This window comes from Apiospora hydei, assembly GCF_038363865.1.
Source record: "Apiospora hydei strain CBS 114990 chromosome Unknown utg000003l_segment0_segment0, whole genome shotgun sequence".
Taxonomy (NCBI): domain Eukaryota; kingdom Fungi; phylum Ascomycota; class Sordariomycetes; order Amphisphaeriales; family Apiosporaceae; genus Apiospora; species Apiospora hydei.
In genome coordinates this window covers 1,059,265-1,075,877 of record NW_027117362.1, presented here as the reverse complement: position 1 = coordinate 1,075,877, position 16,613 = coordinate 1,059,265, and the positions used below count along the sequence as shown (strand labels likewise).

General features: G+C 53.0%; 1 protein-coding gene across 1 annotated transcript; it reads right to left on the bottom strand.

Annotated features, from left to right (window-relative positions):
- Positions 1 to 728: 728 nt before the first annotated feature.
- Positions 729 to 15,220, bottom strand: PG997_002149 (nonribosomal peptide synthase Pes1; the record flags this gene model as incomplete). The annotated part of the gene is made up of 15 exons (XM_066806464.1): positions 729 to 744; positions 960 to 1,897; positions 1,944 to 3,966; positions 4,026 to 4,867; positions 4,928 to 5,064; positions 5,106 to 5,528; positions 5,584 to 6,384; positions 6,435 to 7,338; positions 7,397 to 9,161; positions 9,224 to 12,423; positions 12,537 to 12,830; positions 12,926 to 13,174; positions 13,224 to 14,031; positions 14,097 to 15,122; positions 15,192 to 15,220. The coding sequence occupies 15 exons, from the start codon at positions 15,218 to 15,220 to the stop codon at positions 729 to 731; spliced, it is 13,455 nt and encodes a 4,484-aa protein (XP_066673760.1).
- Positions 15,221 to 16,613: the final 1,393 nt, after the last annotated feature.

Genomic DNA, 16,613 nt, shown 5'->3' with positions numbered 1-16,613 from the left:
CAGACCAGACAGCATATCAAAAGGTCGATGACTAACCATGCAACATCTAGCACAAGGTCTCACCAGCCAACTTAGCGCGCACGTCCCAAATGACAGGAGTGACACATCGTCCACCATGGGTGTTGTTTCATCACGCCTATAATAGTAATAGTACCCTTTGCCAATCCAGTAACTCTCCAAGTTTGGGTATACCCTAGGCGTTGCAGCACACGACCCAAATTCTCGAGCGCTCATTGGGCAGAAGGACCTAAACCCATTGCTTACTGTATCGAAAGTGGATCTGAATACTACTCTACAGCTTACTGTTGGGAGTATAAGGACAGTAGGATGGAGTAATTACCCACCACGTGGTCCTCGAGCCCGATTTCTGACTCGCGGCTAATCCTGCGTTTGTGTCCGTGGGAAACTGAGGAAAATGCAGCCCACGGGAAGTGCCGAAACGCGAAAGACACGGCTTGCAACAAATACAAATTTGTGAAAGCGCAATGAAAATGCACAGGGTGGCTGTGCAGCTTGATACTGTGGCGCACCTCACGCCTGCTGCCACCCCCCTAACCCCCTATTGTCATTTAAGCTTCCACGCAGTACACAAGCGAAGAAATGTAAACCAAGTATTTTGTTCGCGAGTTGACAAGACATATTCACTGTACTTGAAATCTGAACCAATTCCTACCTCGGTATGCGCTTGGAATCTAGTGAAGTAAGAAAATAATTTGCCATAAGAAAATCTAGAATATGCTACTTCTATACATGTATGTAAATATGCCCGAAATGCGCCCTGGCCTAAACCGGAAAGATAAAGTCCAAAACACCTATCTCAACCATATGTAACGTAAAAAAATATCTTAAATACCAACGCAATCGCATCCTGTCCCATTTGAATATGTAATACTTCATCACAAATCCAACACCGCCGGCGACGTCGCCGCCCTCCGCAACGGCTTAATCCCTCCCCCAACCTCTCCGCCGCCTCCGCCGCCTGCAGCGTCTTCGCCGCGCGGTACGCCACGTCCTTGAGCGCCTGCTCGTAGTACCCCGCCAGCCACTTGCGGATCTGCGGCTGCGCCCGCATGTGCTTGTTCCAGACGCACTGGATGTGGAACCGGCCCTCGCGCACCTCGGCGCTGACCGAGACCAGACTGAAGCACTTGACCTCCTGCCCGTCCGCGCCCAGGCCGTTCTCGATCGCCTGGCTCATGTCGAAGAAGCCCTCGCCCGTGTCGCTGTTCTGGTTGCGCGCCTGCCCGTCCAACACGCCCAGGTAGTTGATCGACACTTCCATCCGGTCCTGGCACGCGAAGGCGGCACGGCCGCCCGGGTGGTAGTACCGCGACGCGAAGTAGCCGAGGCCGTTCATGGGAAGCTTCTTGCGCGTCTCGATGCCGCGTCGGAGCACGGCGATGCTGTCGTCGCGGCTGTGCACCGCAATATGTAGGGGTGACAGGGTGGTGAACCAGCCGACCGTGCCCGAAACATCGACGCCGCCGATGCTCTCGCGGCCGTGGTTGTAGCGGAAGATAGCGGGCGTGGAGCGGTCTCGAAAGATGTAACTAAAGGCGTGCGACATGGCCGAGCTGAGGATGTCCATGGGCTCGGCTCCGTATAGCTTCTGGCATGCCGTCAATAGCGCCTTCGTGTCGCGTTCAGGCAGTATAAAGGAGGAATGTTCTGTGTCCTTGGAAATATTGATGCGGTTCTCCATTCCCCAGTAAGCGTAGTTAGGCTTGGGTATGCGCACAGGGAGCGCCTTCTCCGGAGAGAAGTTTCGAATGGTGTATTCCTTCTGCTTTTTGACCCAGGCTTGGAAGGGGGTACGGGGCATCAGAAGTAAACGTCGACGTGGCAAGATATTCTTCCAAGTCCTTGAGGATAGTATTCCAAGAAACCAAGTCAACGACTAAGTGGTGAGCAACAACGAAGAGATACTGCTGACCCTCACTGACCGTCACGAGATCAGCAGCCATGATCGGACCGTCTTCCATGTTTAAGCCTTGACGCGCTTCCTCGATGCTCGGCTTGACCTCATCCAATGGGGTGTTTTCCCAAGAACGGAAACGATGGGAGCCTTCAAAGTCGGGCGAGATGTATTGCTTCCAACCACAAGGTGCGGTAGTGTCCTTCTGGAATCGAACCCGAAGCATCGAGTGGCGGTTGATCAGAGCTTGCAGAGCCTCTTGAGCAAGGGCCGCATCTAGGGGTTTCTTGACCGCCAAACAGAACGTGTGGTTGAATCTCTTGTTCGTCTCGATAGATAGGTAGTCGTTATTCAGCGCGTGGTTGGCATAGTACTGCTGAACAGGCGAGAGGTCGAACAGCTCTTCGATGGGATCTTCCACAGCGCTGACGAGCTGCATAGCAGTGGAATCATCGCGAGCAATACGAGATGCGAGTTGAGAGATCGTGCGAGCGCTAGCGACATCTGTCATGGTGACTTGGAATCCTTCAGCACGTAGTTTGCTGACGACCACCATGGCCAGGATGGAATCACCTCCAAGAGAAGTAAACTCCTGACCAACACCAATTTCCTCTGCCGGCAGCTTGAGCACGTCGACCCAAACCTTGTGGATCTTTTGCTCGGCAAGCGTGGTCGGGCCTTGGACTCGGAGGCCGTTGGCAAGGGCACCTATCCGTTGATGGGTGTCGTTATCCATCGAGACGAGCCACTGCTCTACGCGCTTTCGGTTCAGCTTGCCACTGGGGAGAAGAGGGAAGCTGCTGATGACGATCCACACCTGGGGTACCATGTAGCTAGGCACCAGTGTGGCGAGGTTTCCGCTGATCGATGCTAGTTCATCCGCAGCACTGGCAGACTGATGGGAGTCAATCATCTCCACCATGGCATTGGAGTTGGTTGTGGCTCCCAGCTTAGCGATAGAGACGATACCGACAAGTTGACGGCGACAGGGCCCGGCCTTGGGGTACATGACCATGGCATGTTGGATGCTCTTGTTAAGAGTGAGGTGAGTCTCGATCTCTCCCAGTTCCATTCTTTGACCGCGGACCTTGACTTGGGTGTCCTTGCGACCACAAAACATGATGTAACCGTCGACGTTGAAGTAGGCGAGATCACCGGTCTTGTAAAGTCTTCTCGTCCTGCCATCGATTGTCTTAGCCCAAGTGGGGTTCTCAACGAAGACCTCAGCGGTTTTCTCGGGGTTGTCGAGGTAGCCACGGGCAACGATGCTACCTTCAATCAGTAGCTCACCGATCGTGCCCAGAGGCGCAAGCTTGTTGTGGTCCTCGGGGTCCGCAATCCAGCAGATGCCACCAAGCGCTTTACCAATGTTAGCAGGATCCTCGTCGGGGTTGGTGATGCGGTTAGCTGTCGCAGCAATGGTGCATTCCGAGGGGCCGTAACCGTTGATAAGTGTGAGATGCTGAGCCCAAGTCTTGATATTCTGGGTAGTGAGCGCCTCTCCGCCCAGAACCAAAGTCTTGAGATGAGGAATGTCGGAGGGCTTGATGAACTTGACGACGGAAGGGGTAAGGAAGGCCCACGTGATGCGGAAGTCGTTAACAACATCCACCACACTGCGTTTCTTGATGCGCTCGTTGGGGACACAGACACAAGCACCTACTGTCAGGGCCGTGAGCATCTCCATGACGCTGACGTCAAATGAGTACGAGGCTCCCTGCAGAACTCTGCTTGATGCCGTCATCCCTGATCGGGCGGCTTGAGCACGGGCACAAGTGAGGAAGGAGTGGTGTTCAATGACACAGCCCTTGGGCTTGCCAGTCGAACCTGATGTGAAAATGACATAGAGAACGTTGCGAGGCGTGGCTTCCACATGAATGACACGCGAGGGGGTAGGGAGTGATTCGATAGAAACGTTATCGATGATCAAAACTGGCACGGAAGAGTCCCTCCAGAGAGGAGCCTGGTCGAGAGAAGCTAGGATCACCTTGGCCTTGACTTGGTGGATGATTTCGTTTAGACGAGCCTTGGGGTAAGCGGGGTCAAGGAACCTGTAGCACATCAGTGTTAGAGTAACAGGTGTGCGAGAGGGAATCGAACAGTGACTTACGTAAAGGCAGCGCCAGCCTTCATAATTCCGAGGACAGAGACAACTGCCCAACCGGACTTCTCGAAGCACAGAGGCACAACATTTTCCGGACCAATGCCGAGTGTCTTGAGATGATGGGCCAGCTTGGTGGAGAGCTGATCCAGTTCCGAATACTTGAAGTCAACATCCCAAGCATTGACAGCCATCGAGTCGGAGCATTGCAGAGCCATCGAATGGATGACATCGTGCGTGAGGTCATGGATATCCTCGGGCAGCTCCTCGTTCATATCCGCCATCTCCGCCATGTCTTCCGGACTCACAATGTTAATGTCGCGGACGAGCATGGCGGGTTCTTCGGAAAGTTGCTGTACCGCGGTCCTCAATTGGAACAGGAGCCTGCTCATCTGGGCCTTGGAGATGAGACGCTGGTCGTAACCTCCGGTGATCTCAATCGACTGCGCCTGGAGGACACACTCGAGACCCATGCCGAAACGGAGGAATCCCTTGTCCTCGACATCGATGCTCTGCGCACCCAGGAAATCGGATCCGAGTTGGTTGTCGGGTTGAATGACCATGATATTCTGGAAGGCACAGGCCTCGCGACATTCGCCGCTCATCTTGGCAATATGCTGAAGTCCGGTGTGCTCGAAGCGGATCATGTCGGTCGCTTGATTTTGTACCGTGTCAAGGAATTTGGCCACCGACACCTCGTTGTCGAGCTGGATGCGCAAAGGCACTGTGGTGATGGTTGGTCCAATCATGTCGGAAATCCCTTCAATTGGGACGTTGCGACCAGTTTGAATGACACCGAAGAGCGCATCGTTGGCGCCAGTGTACCGTCCCAAGACGATAGCATAAGCAGCCTATATCATACGCGTAAGTCATGAATTGGGCGAAGGGTGCTTATGGAAATAGGTACATACCTTCAAGATTGTTCCGAGGGTGAACGAAGAATCTGGCTTGCGTGCAAGAGGAATTTTGACAGTGATAGTCTGGTCAATGATGGGCTCGAAGGAAGCCGAAGGCAGTCTCGGTATGACTGGGCCTCCAGGCCGGAAAACTGGCCGGTCCAGTAGGCCTTCTCCTCAGATGCGTTTGTACCTTGCAGGTACTTGATGAAGCGGTTGAAGGGGGGACTGATACTCAGCTGAGGCGCCATGCCCCTGTAGGCTTGCTCTACCTTCTTCATGATGAGAGTCTTTGCCCATCCATCGTAGAGCGAGTGGTGGATCGACCAGATGAAATAGCACCCGGTGTACTGGGTTTCGATGATGGCGAATCTCGCAAGAGGGGTGCCGAACTTAAAGTGGTGCTGCTTGTCGCAATCGATATAGTCTTGCACCTTTGTCGATGTGTGCCATTCGATCTGCTGGGTCATGACAACTTGGAAGCACCCATTTTGACCCAAGCTGACTATTCGGGTTCGAAGCAATTCCACATCCTGGATAACTTGCTCCCACGCGGCTTTGAAGCGGGCGATGTCGATCTTGGATGGTAGTCGGTACACCTCTCGGAGTACATATGCTAGTCACAGGAGTTAGCAATATGCGACTTTTCAGAATAATGTGGATTGAATTACCTTCAGGATCTTTGATGGTCAAGAACAGCATGCCCTCTTGTAGCGGAGTGCAGGGCAGAAGGTCAGCAATTGATTGCCTGTCCAACCCGTGCTCCTCGCTGATTGCTTCCAAGTACGAGTCCAATTGGGCTTTGGGTACAAGAGAGAAGGGCACGACAGCCTTTTGATGAAGACCTGATCTTGGGTGGATGTCTTGCTGGACATTAGCCGCAATAGCAGCAATCGTCTTATGGCGGAAGATATCCTCGGTTGACAACGTAATGCCGGAGCTTCGTGCGGCGGCGACAAGCTGAATGGCTGTGATTGAGTCTCCGCCGAGGCGGAAGAAACTGTCATTGACATGTACGACGGCAGGATCCTTCGCAAGGGTACGAGCGACAAGGTCCAGGATCGTCTTCTCGATGTCGGTCGCGGCCTCTCGTGGGGCAACCAGGGACTCGGCAGCCTCCAGTGAGTACATCATGACCTGCTCCGCATCTAGTCCGTCAAATAGTAATTTGAGGGACTTGCGGTCGGTTTTGCCACTAGCGGCCATGATGGGCATCTTAGAAATCGGAACCCAGAGACTGGGAACCATGTATCTAGGGAGGGTCGCCCGCATTGCGCTGTCGAGGTCCTGGAACCTATCACGAAGTTCATCATCCATTTCCAACAGCATACCAGGCGTTGACTCCGTGCTGTCTTGAAACTCGATGAAGGCTGCCAAAGTCTGCTTGGACTTATCAACCTTCGTCTTGCCGGCCAAGACGATGGCCGACTCGACGTTGGCGCCTTTGAGTTTGAGCTGCGTCTCAATTTCACCTACAGTATTATTAGATCGTATCCCAAGAATATGTATGAAGTTTACTTACCAAGCTCCAATCGCTGTCCATTGACCTTGGTCTGGTTATCCTTTCGCCCAAGATAGGTCAAGGTACCGTCGATAACATCTTGACGAACCAAATCTCCCGTTTTATAGAGCAGCTCGGGTTTCGTGTGGCCAAATGCTCGAAGCCATTTGGGGTTACCCACAAACACTTCGGCCGTCTTTTCCGGGTTCTTCAGATAGCCGCGGGAGACATTGGGCCCTTGGATGAGAAGTTCGCCGACACAGCCGACCGGGGTGAGGCGCTCATGGTTGTTGGGGTCTACAACCCAGCCTATAGAGCTCACTGGGTGACCGATCGTCTCCGCCTTGTGACGGCGCTCGACTGGCTCGTTTGGCCCCGGGATATCGTGGGTGACTGTGAAGACGCAAGTCTCGGTAGGTCCGTATCCGTTCATCAGACGGACCTTGTCGCCCCAGACGTCGATGCACTCCTGGTTGAGCGCCTCACCACCAAGAACGACCGTCGTCATGGATGGGATATCCTCCGGCTTCAGAAGACGAACAAATGAAGGCGTGAAGAAAGCCCAGTCGCACTTGAAGTCTCGGATGAATTGAGCGAGATTGTTCATTCGCTCATGTTCGGTAGGAATGCAGATGCAGCCTCCAAAGTGAAGTGCCGTGAAGATCTCGGCAATACAAGCATCGAAGGTATACGACGCGAATTGAAGGGTCCTCTTTGGATGATCTGCAAATCCCATAGCTATGCCATGGCCATATGTCGATGATGCGACCGAGAGATGATGGACTGCGACAGCCTTGGGGCGTCCTGTAGAGCCCGATGTGAACAGGGCATACGCGAGATTCGACGGTGTAGCTTTCGAAACAACCGGATCCGACTTGAGAGGGCCCCAAGCGGCAATTGCAGTGGGGAGGACAATAGATGTAATCTTATCCGCCGGAGAGAGCGGGAATCAAGTGCTTGGTCTGCTCAGAGAAGATAACAACCTTGGCTTCAACCTGGTCAATCAAATCCAGTAGTCGATCAACTGGGTTCTGCGGATCCAGGGGAACAAAAGCCCCGCCGCTCTTGAGGATGGCAATCATGGAGAGGACAGCCTCGGGAGATTTCTCAATACAAATGGGCACGACATCTTCAGGTCCGATACCAAGTGCTTGGATATCATGAGCCAGATGGTTAGTCAGTTCATCGAGCTCCTTGTAGGATAGTCCTACGTCTCTGGAAGCAATGGCAGGGGCGTCCGGAGTAGCCGCGGCCTGTTTCACGATGATATCGTGCATAGTCTGATGGATAGTCTTGGGGTAGTTGCCGTTCCAAGCGCTGAGGTCCTGTCTGTCTGCTGAACAGAACATCTCTATGTCTCCCAGCTTGCCGTTACGGCGGTCCAGGAGTTGATATAGTAGATGCTCCAGTTGCTGGAGGAGTCTTTCGATTTGAGCGGAGGATATGGCGGCAGAATCATGGTGAGCCGAAAATGAGATTTCGCCGTCCCCAATCGCACATTCGACCACCAACGCGAATCCACTGAGGTAGTCGGCAGTGGTTGCGGTCTTATGGTTTCGGAAGAGCGACGATGGCTGCTCACCCATCTCTCCTGGTTGTATGACGATGAGATTTTGGAATTCACACGCATGTCGAGTTGCTTCACTGATCCGTTTGATTCCTTGTAGACCGACGTGAGAAAACTTGACCATTTCGGCGCTCTGATTCTGGATTTTAGAGATGAAGCTCTGCACCGTGAGCTGAGGGTCAGCTGTTATGCGAACGGGCACGGTGTTGATCGTGGGGCCATTCATCATTTCAATGCCTTCCAGATCCAGCTCTCGGCCGGATTGAGTGAGACCGAAAACGACATCCTTCGAATCCGACATTCTGGAGACTGCAATACTCCACGCTGCCTTCAAAAGACTTGTCATGGTGAAACCAGCCCTTCGGTCGAAGGAGAAGGGCATGAAATGGGTGACCGTGGTATCAGCCTGCGATCGATGGCCTGCTGGCACTGCGGGGAAAGGAGCCGTCTCCAGTTCCTTGAGCTGGTTCTGCCAAAACGCATCCGTAGATTCGGCATCGACTTGCTGCAAGTACCGGATGAATTCTCGGAAAGGGCGTGTAGGAGACATTGTAGTGCCAGCATAGACCTGGTCGACGGCTGACTGGGTTAACTCCATGGAGTACCCATCGTAGAGAGCGTGATGTACAGTCCATACAAAGCTCCTGGTAGGCCCGTCTTTAACAATGGCGTATCGGGCAAGGGCGGTTCCGTAGCCCATAGGCTCAGATCTGTCGTTCTCCAGGTAGGTCTCCAAGTCGGTCGATGTTTTCCATTGAATGGGCTCATCGCGTACGACTTGACATGAACCAATACCGTCCAAGAAGACGACTCTGGTGCGCAGTATGTCATACTCGGCAGAAATAGCCTCCCATGCAGTTTTGAAAGCTTCCAAATCGGTATCTTCTGGTAGCTCGTACACGTCTCTCAGAACGTAGGAGTTTCCGTCAGACACGGTCAGGGAGATGAGTCCCTCTTGCAATGCAGTAGTGGGGTATGCATCCAAAACACTCAGCGGATCCCAGCCATACTTATCAGCTAGTGCCTTCAAGATGTGATCTCTGGAGAGCTTGCCACTCAGCATCTGGAATGGACGGTACACTGTGTTGTCCCAGGACTCATCTAGCGGCAGAATTGATGACGCCGTGAGGGGCCGCGAGGAAGGGGGGGGGGTTGCTGGATGCTTGGCTTTCTCGTCACGGCTGTGTTTGGCAAATACACGGGTTTCGCATCCTCCGCCTCAGAGTCCGACTCCGACTCCGACGGTGAAGCCGTGTCGGTGGGGAGTTGAGGTGCGCTCTTTGAAACAGCCAGATCGGTACCGGGAATACGTTTGGCAGCCAAGGCCATGTCGGCCAGCTTTGAAGCCTTCATGATACTAGGCACAGAGAGCGCAAGACCAGCGACTCGAGCCTTCCCAGCAAGTTGCATCGCCGTGATGGAGTCACCTCCCAGTTCAAGAAAGCTATCGGTCGGGCTGATAGGATCTTTGGCGACGTCGATGTGGAGGACAGCAGCCCATAGATCAGCGAGGATGGCCTCAACATCTGACGAAAATGCAGCCATGTCTGTGTCGGCGGTGGTATGGGCCAAAGAATACAAATTGAGCTGCGCACGATCGAAAGCAGCGGCTTCTTCCCGCAGTTTCTTCCTATCAATCTTGCCCGAGGTGTTGATCGGCAGACTGAAAACAGGAACCCATAGGGCAGGGACCATGTACTCGGGCATCTTTTGAGAGATCCTAGCCTTGACACTCTCCAAATCGCGACGGAGAGCATCAGACATCGCCATGATGGCAAGGTCACTGGCCTTGACGTCGTGGAATTGAATGAAGGCTACCAATAACTTGCGATTGACAGATCCTCCGGGAGAGAAGACCTCGACGGCGACTTGAGCGGATTCTGGAACAGCAAGCTGCTTGGTAATATTATACTCAATCTCCCCCAACTCTATGCGTTGGCCATTGAGCTTGACCTGATTGTCGCGACGTCCCAGGCAGTCAAGGCTACCGTCAGGGTTGAATTTGGCGATGTCACCGGTCCGGTAGAAACGTCGTGGTTCAGGAAGCGACCCCTGGGAAGCCCACGAAAGACCGCTGATGAAAGCGGCCTCCGTCTTGAGAGGCTCTTTCAAGTACCCTCGTCCCACGATTGGGCCTTCGATAAGCAGCTCGCCGACTTCACCGAACGGAAGAAGCTTGTTGGGATCCTCGGGGTCCACCACCCAGAGCTTGCAGTTTGCTGGCCATCCGATGTTGGCACCGGTAGCCTCCTTCTGGAGCGGCTTGCTGGACGTGCATTGGATCGAACACTCGCTAGGGCCGTACGTATTAAACAAGTCGATCTTCCCACCCCACGTCTCGATGATGTCTTTAGTGAGGCTTTCGCCACCAAGAACCAGGGTACGAAGGCAGGGAACATTCTCAGGATTGAGCATGCGGCCAACAGTCGGTGTCAAATCTGCCCAATTGACCTTCATTCGTCGCATGGCACCTGGCAGGTCGTTGAGGCGCTCTTCGTCGGATGGGATACAAACGCATCCGCCATACATGGGTATAATAGTATTTTCCTCAATGGCCACATCGAAGCTGAAACTCGCGAACTGGATTGCACGTGTAGAGGGACCCACGCTGAGGATATCCAAGTTCGTCCGGGAAGTAGTACAGAGTGAGCGATGCTCCAGCATCGACCCTTTCGGCGTGCCCGTTGAACCGGAGGAATAGACTATCCAGGCTGCGTTGGAGGGCGCCACCTCAACTCGAGTACTGTCTGGTCGAGGCGGTAGAGAATCCAGCATAAACTGGTCGACCGCGACGACATGGGGGACCAAGTCGATGTTGGCAGCATGCTTGCTGGATGCAACGATAACTTGTGCCTCAGTATCGGCGACAATCTTCTCGTGCCGAGCTCTTGGGTGTGCCATGTCCAGCGCGACGCAGCAGCCGCCGGCCTTGAGAATAGCATGGATGGCAATCGTAGCCCAAGCGCTCTTCTCGAACGCAAATGGGACTATCGTCTCGGGGCCTATTCCGAGGCCGACAAGAATACCAGCGAGGCGATCCGAATACTCATTCGCTTGGCCATATGTCAGTTGCGCATCCCATGAGTCAATCATGAGAGCCTCTGGTTGCCTCCGAGCTTGGTCTTCAATCATCCAGTGCATACACTGCTCTATAGGTTCGACTTCAGGATTAAAGCCTTCAGGCACAAGGAAATCGAGAGGTATATTGATTTCCAGATCTGACAGTGGGCAGTTAGCGTTGTCGTCTTTTATTAGAAGCTTCAGGACGTGCTCGAGTGTCTGGACCAAGATGGCAGTCTTGGTAGAACTCAAGAGGTTCTTATCAAACCCAGCGCGGACTTGGACCTCACCCTGACCAAGGATGCATTCTAGTAGCAGTCCAAAGTTCAGCAAGTCCCCAGTGTTGCGCAACTCGTCAGGCTGAAAGAGGGTCGAGCTGCTTTCTACTGAAGGCTGCACAACAAGGATGTTGTGGAAGCCGATTGCGTCAGCAGCCTCATTGCTAGCTTTGCGGATATGTTGCAAGCCTGTCAGCTGATAAGGGATCATGTCGAGGTACTGCTTCTGAACTCTAGACAAGAAGGAGGACACATTCTCATCCTTGTCAATTGTGATCCGAACTGGCACGGTACCAAGACATGGACCAAGGCATTCGTGTACGCCAGGAAGTCCCATGTCGCGACCAGACTGCGTCGAGCCCATGAGAACATCGCTTGTATTGCCGACATGAGAGAGCACAAGCGCCCATGCTGCTCGTATGAAGATGGATGTGGTGTGTTTGGACGTAGTGCGAGGCAGGTTGATAACCCGAGTGATATAGTCAGTGACAGTGGGCTCATACGAATCGTCAAATTGAGGGAATGACGAGGACTTCAAACCGGCAAACTGTAATGCCCAGAAGTCCTTTGAATCTTGGGTGTCCTTGTCCATGAGATACTTGATGAACTGGTTGTATTGTAACGTCTCCGGAAGAGGGTCTTCATTGTAAGCCATTTCAATTCGATGGAGTGCATCTTGGTTCATGTGGCCATCGGTGATGGCATGGTGGACCGTCCATACCAAGTATTTGCTTCCACTGGGTTCCTGAATGATGGCGAAGCGGTTCAGAGGATCGCCGTAACTCATATGATTACTCTTGTCCCGAGCAAGGAAAGCGACCAGGTCATCATCCTGGGTGATTTCGGGAACCTCGTCATCGGTCATGACAACCTGACAAGTCCCCAAGCTTTTGATATGGACAATTCTCGTGCGCATAATCGGGTATGCTTCGGCCACCGCTTCAATGGCAGCCTCCAATGCGGGAATATCGACGTCGTCGGGAAGTCTCAGAACCTCCTGCAGCAAATACGCCTCCGGAGAATTGATATTCTCGGCCATCATGCCTTCGACAGTAGCAGTTGTGGGGTATACATCTTCCACTCTGCCAACGGGGATCCGGTACGCCTTTTGAGTTGATCGCGGATGGAGCGAAATGTGCTGGGTCCCCCGATGAGCTCGAAAGGATCAATATCGTCAAGTTGGTAACTTGTTGTCGCAGCGTCAGTGCCCGTGATTACTTGGGCTAACTCGGCCAAACTAGAGTGTTGGAAGATGTCTGCGACGGTGAGGTGAAAGCCATGGTTGGCAGCTTCGGCAACCAGCTTCATGGCCGAGACCGAATCTCCACCCAGTGAGAAGAAGCCATCTTGGCGGTGGATAGATTCTTGTGGAATGCGAAGGATAGAAGCCCAGATGTTGCTCAGTGCTACCTCGACTTCCCCAAAGGGCTTTTCAACGCGGCCATTATTCTGGAAAGTGGATCCGGTAAACTGGTTGAGCTTGTCTATTGGTAAGGCCTTTGCGAAAGCTTTCTAAGACCTTTCCGGTTGGTTTTGCCCGTCGACCCCAAGGGTATGGAAATGAGCGGGAGAATGAAGTTTGGCACCATGTAAGAAGGGAGAGTGACAACCAGTGTCTTGTGCAGTTGGAACACGAAGTCCTGGACCTGCGGGTTCGCGGGTATAAGCTCGATACCAGAGGTTTCCTGGCCTGGAGTAAGACTGGGAAGCGTGATGAAAGCTGCGAGCATCTGCTTAAGCCGCTCATCGTCACCAATGAGGATCTTGTCAACGACAACATTGGCATCACTCGGGAGTTCCTGCTTGATCTTTGCCTCAATATGTCCGGCCTCAAGCCGAACACCATGAATCTTGATCTGTTAAAGTATTAGTACCAAGACTGAATCTGATGATAGTTGCTCTTACCTGAGTATCACGACGTCCAATAAAGATAAGCGAGCCATCGGCCTTTTGCTGCACAAGATCTCCCGTCCTGTAGAGGGTACCATGGCCCCGCTCGGGAAATGCATCCTTCAGCCACTGCGGCGCTGCAATGAACGTTTCTTCCGTCTTGGCTGGGTTCTTCAGATATCCATCGGCGAGAATGTTGCCTTCGACGACCAGTTCACCAACAGCGCCAATTGGCAGCAATACGTTAGGATCGGAACTTTGCGTAACCCAGAGAGCAGATCCCATGTTGGTTCCGATATTCGAGCCCTTGTCGCCGCGAGACTTCCTTGCAGAACTCGCGCGAGACGTGCACTCAGCCGGTCCGTAGGAATTACACAGCTTGATCCTATCAGCCCATATCTCAATGAATTCGTCCGTCATAGCTTCTCCGCCGGTGACTAAGAGCTGCAGGGTGGGAACTGTGTCGGGGTCCAGGAACTGAGCAACCGTAGGTGTCGTCACCATGTGGTTGACACGCATTCGACGGATCGCCCCAACCAGGTCGTTCATCTTTTCGTGATCCGTAGGGACGCAGAGGGTACCTCCAAATGAGAGCGTGGTGAATATATCAGTAATGGATATATCAAACGTGAAAGCGGAAAAAGCGAGGACTCGACTTTCGCTGCTATTTGATTCCCGGGGGCCATGGGCCAAAATGTTGGTACATGCCGCGGAGTGCGAGCATATTATTCCCTTCGGGACACCGGTAGACCCCGAGGTGAAGATCACGTAGGCCGGGCTGAATGGATCGATAGGGGCAAGCTCGACGTCGAGGACGGGAGAGCTTCAAAAAAGGCCGCATCAATCACGAGGGCCTCTGTGTCGTGTTGTTGGAATCGGTGCTCATACTTATTGGAGCAAACAGCAAAATCAGCGTCACAAGCCTGAAGTAGCCGAGCTGTGTCCTCGGGCTGGTGCGCTGGATCGAACGGGACGAATGCCGCCCCCGTCTTCAATATGGCTAATAGCGTAGGGACAACCAGGGGGTCCTTGTCAAACATGAACGGGATAATCTTGCCCGGCTTGACCCCATGTGCGCCAATGAGCAGTTTTGCCAGCTTGTCCGACATGTCGCTCAACTGTTGATACGAGAACGACATATCCATTCCACATACCGCCTCGGCAGATGGGGTCTGTTCGCAGCTGTGTGCAACAAGCTCATGGAGGCATTTCCCCGAGGGCGACGGGAGATCCTGGTTCCACGTCTTGAGTTGCGACAGATCACTGCTGCTAACAGTGCTAAGCGACCCTAGTGGTTTGGTCGCATTTGATGGTTCAGCGAGCTGCAAAACCATATGCTCGAACGTGCATAGGATCCGTTCCATCTCGTCGCGACCGATAGAGGACAGGTCGAAGAAGGCCTGGACATTGATACCAGCCCTGGTCGGGCTAACCTCGACGTTCATTACCCTGTCTAACGGGGTCGAGGTCGAGCTCGGCGCGCCTCCTTCGATGACTAGCTGGTTGTCATACTTGGTCGCGTTGAGCATATCGGTCCCCAGTTGCCCTATGCTTTCGAGTGAAACAGCCTTCCCGTAATGGGGACGAAACTCGCATGTTGCGAACGAATCAAGAGCCTCCTGCACGAGCTGGTTGGGCTGATAACAGAAGCGGAACGGAGCCGCGGGGATCGACTGCTCATCTTCTTCGCCCTCGTACTCGTCTTGTTCGTGGTTCATCATCGCCAAACCGAACACCACGTCCTCAGCATCGGAGTAATGGACGTTCACAAGAGACCATGCCGTCAGAACAATAGCTCTGAGTGAGGCTTTGGAGAGACCTTTGCCCTGAACTTTGATCTTCCGCCGAACCAAAGTATCTGGTGTAGGCACTGAAGATAGATTCACCCGACGGGGGAAGGCAGGTGGCGGCGCACTAGGGTCACGGTAAGCTTGTTTTGATGGCTAAGAGAGAGTGCGTTTTGAGAATTGTCGGGATACTGACTCCGCGAGATATTGTTGCCAAGACTCCATGATAGACTCAGTACAAGAATTTGATGGATATGTAGAATTAGACATCCTTTCAGGGGTGGCCGTGCTGCGGCGAGAAGAAAATAAAACAAGTTGATGCCAAAACGGTTATATCAAGAGATATGGTATAATGCGTCGTTCTGATGAGGTTCAGATATGGTAGCCTGTCCACGTCAGTATATTAAGGGTATCTATGAACCAACCTATATGGACGCAATGGCGGTGGAACTCTGCGGTCAAGATAATGATGGTACAGGCTCAACGGGAGACGGTGCGATCACAAAGATCATGAAGGACAAATGTTGAAGACAGCAGAGAGAGCAGGGCAAAAGAAGCAAAATTCAAACGTTGATGAAGTTCGTCCTGGATGACCGCGAGTATATGATCAAACCCGTGACTCTCGCACGCATGGCAATCTAAATTAGCATACCTAGGCCACTGAACGGATGCCTGGATATCAGAAAATCAATATACAATGCGACATGGTAGCTACGACCAATGTCGATGTTGACCCGGGTGGCAGGCAAACCACATTGAACAGTCATGATGCTGTCAACCTCCATCGCACTTGCTTGGATCGTGGACCACGAGGTTTCAGCCTCCCCGGGGTCGACACCACAGCAGGGGTTCTCGTCGGCTGCTGGCACTCATCTCCATCATCATCCTTACTGTTGATGGACCTTGAGGGCTGGAGATATGGCATGACTCGATTGTAGCAATTGACTTGGATCCGGAAGTCCAACCGTATCATGCCCGAGTATCGGCGTGGTGTGTCGGGTGTCGCGCTTTGTTGGTTGGCAGGAGCCAGAACGTGTTACAAAGTGGAGGTTCAGCGAGTGACAAGCTTTGGAAAAGCGTACTGCCCGAAAGGCAGTTGCTCATTAGCTGCCAGCCAGGCGCGGCACGTGGGTTCGTCGCCGATGCCCTGTGCATGTTCGTGCTAGGAATGGTGAATGACCTAAAATATCCACTAACCCAGTAAATATCCCTGCAGTTGGGCCCATGGCGCTGTCCAGGGTAGCCTACCCCAGCTTCTTCTTCGACTTCCCCATCATCATTGAAACATCAAACCCATCCTGCCCTACCATTAATCCTATCAAAACCAGATGAACGCCCCCCACTTGGAAGAATCATGCCTACTAGCTTTCATTCTGCTGGGCCTTCGGTAGTATTCTCGTTTACCAGAAAGGTCAATGTCACGATCTATGTGGAGCAAGTTCGACGTTAAACTACGGGCCTTTTCTTCTTTGGTCGCATAGTAAGCACCCGAAGCGGACATGTGGAATGGATTCTGGCCACTAAATGAGCGGGACTCTATGCCACGGCTTGAAACTACAACCTCATATCCGGCGAGATGGGATCATGGGCCGGGGTCATGATGCGGGCGAAACAAGGC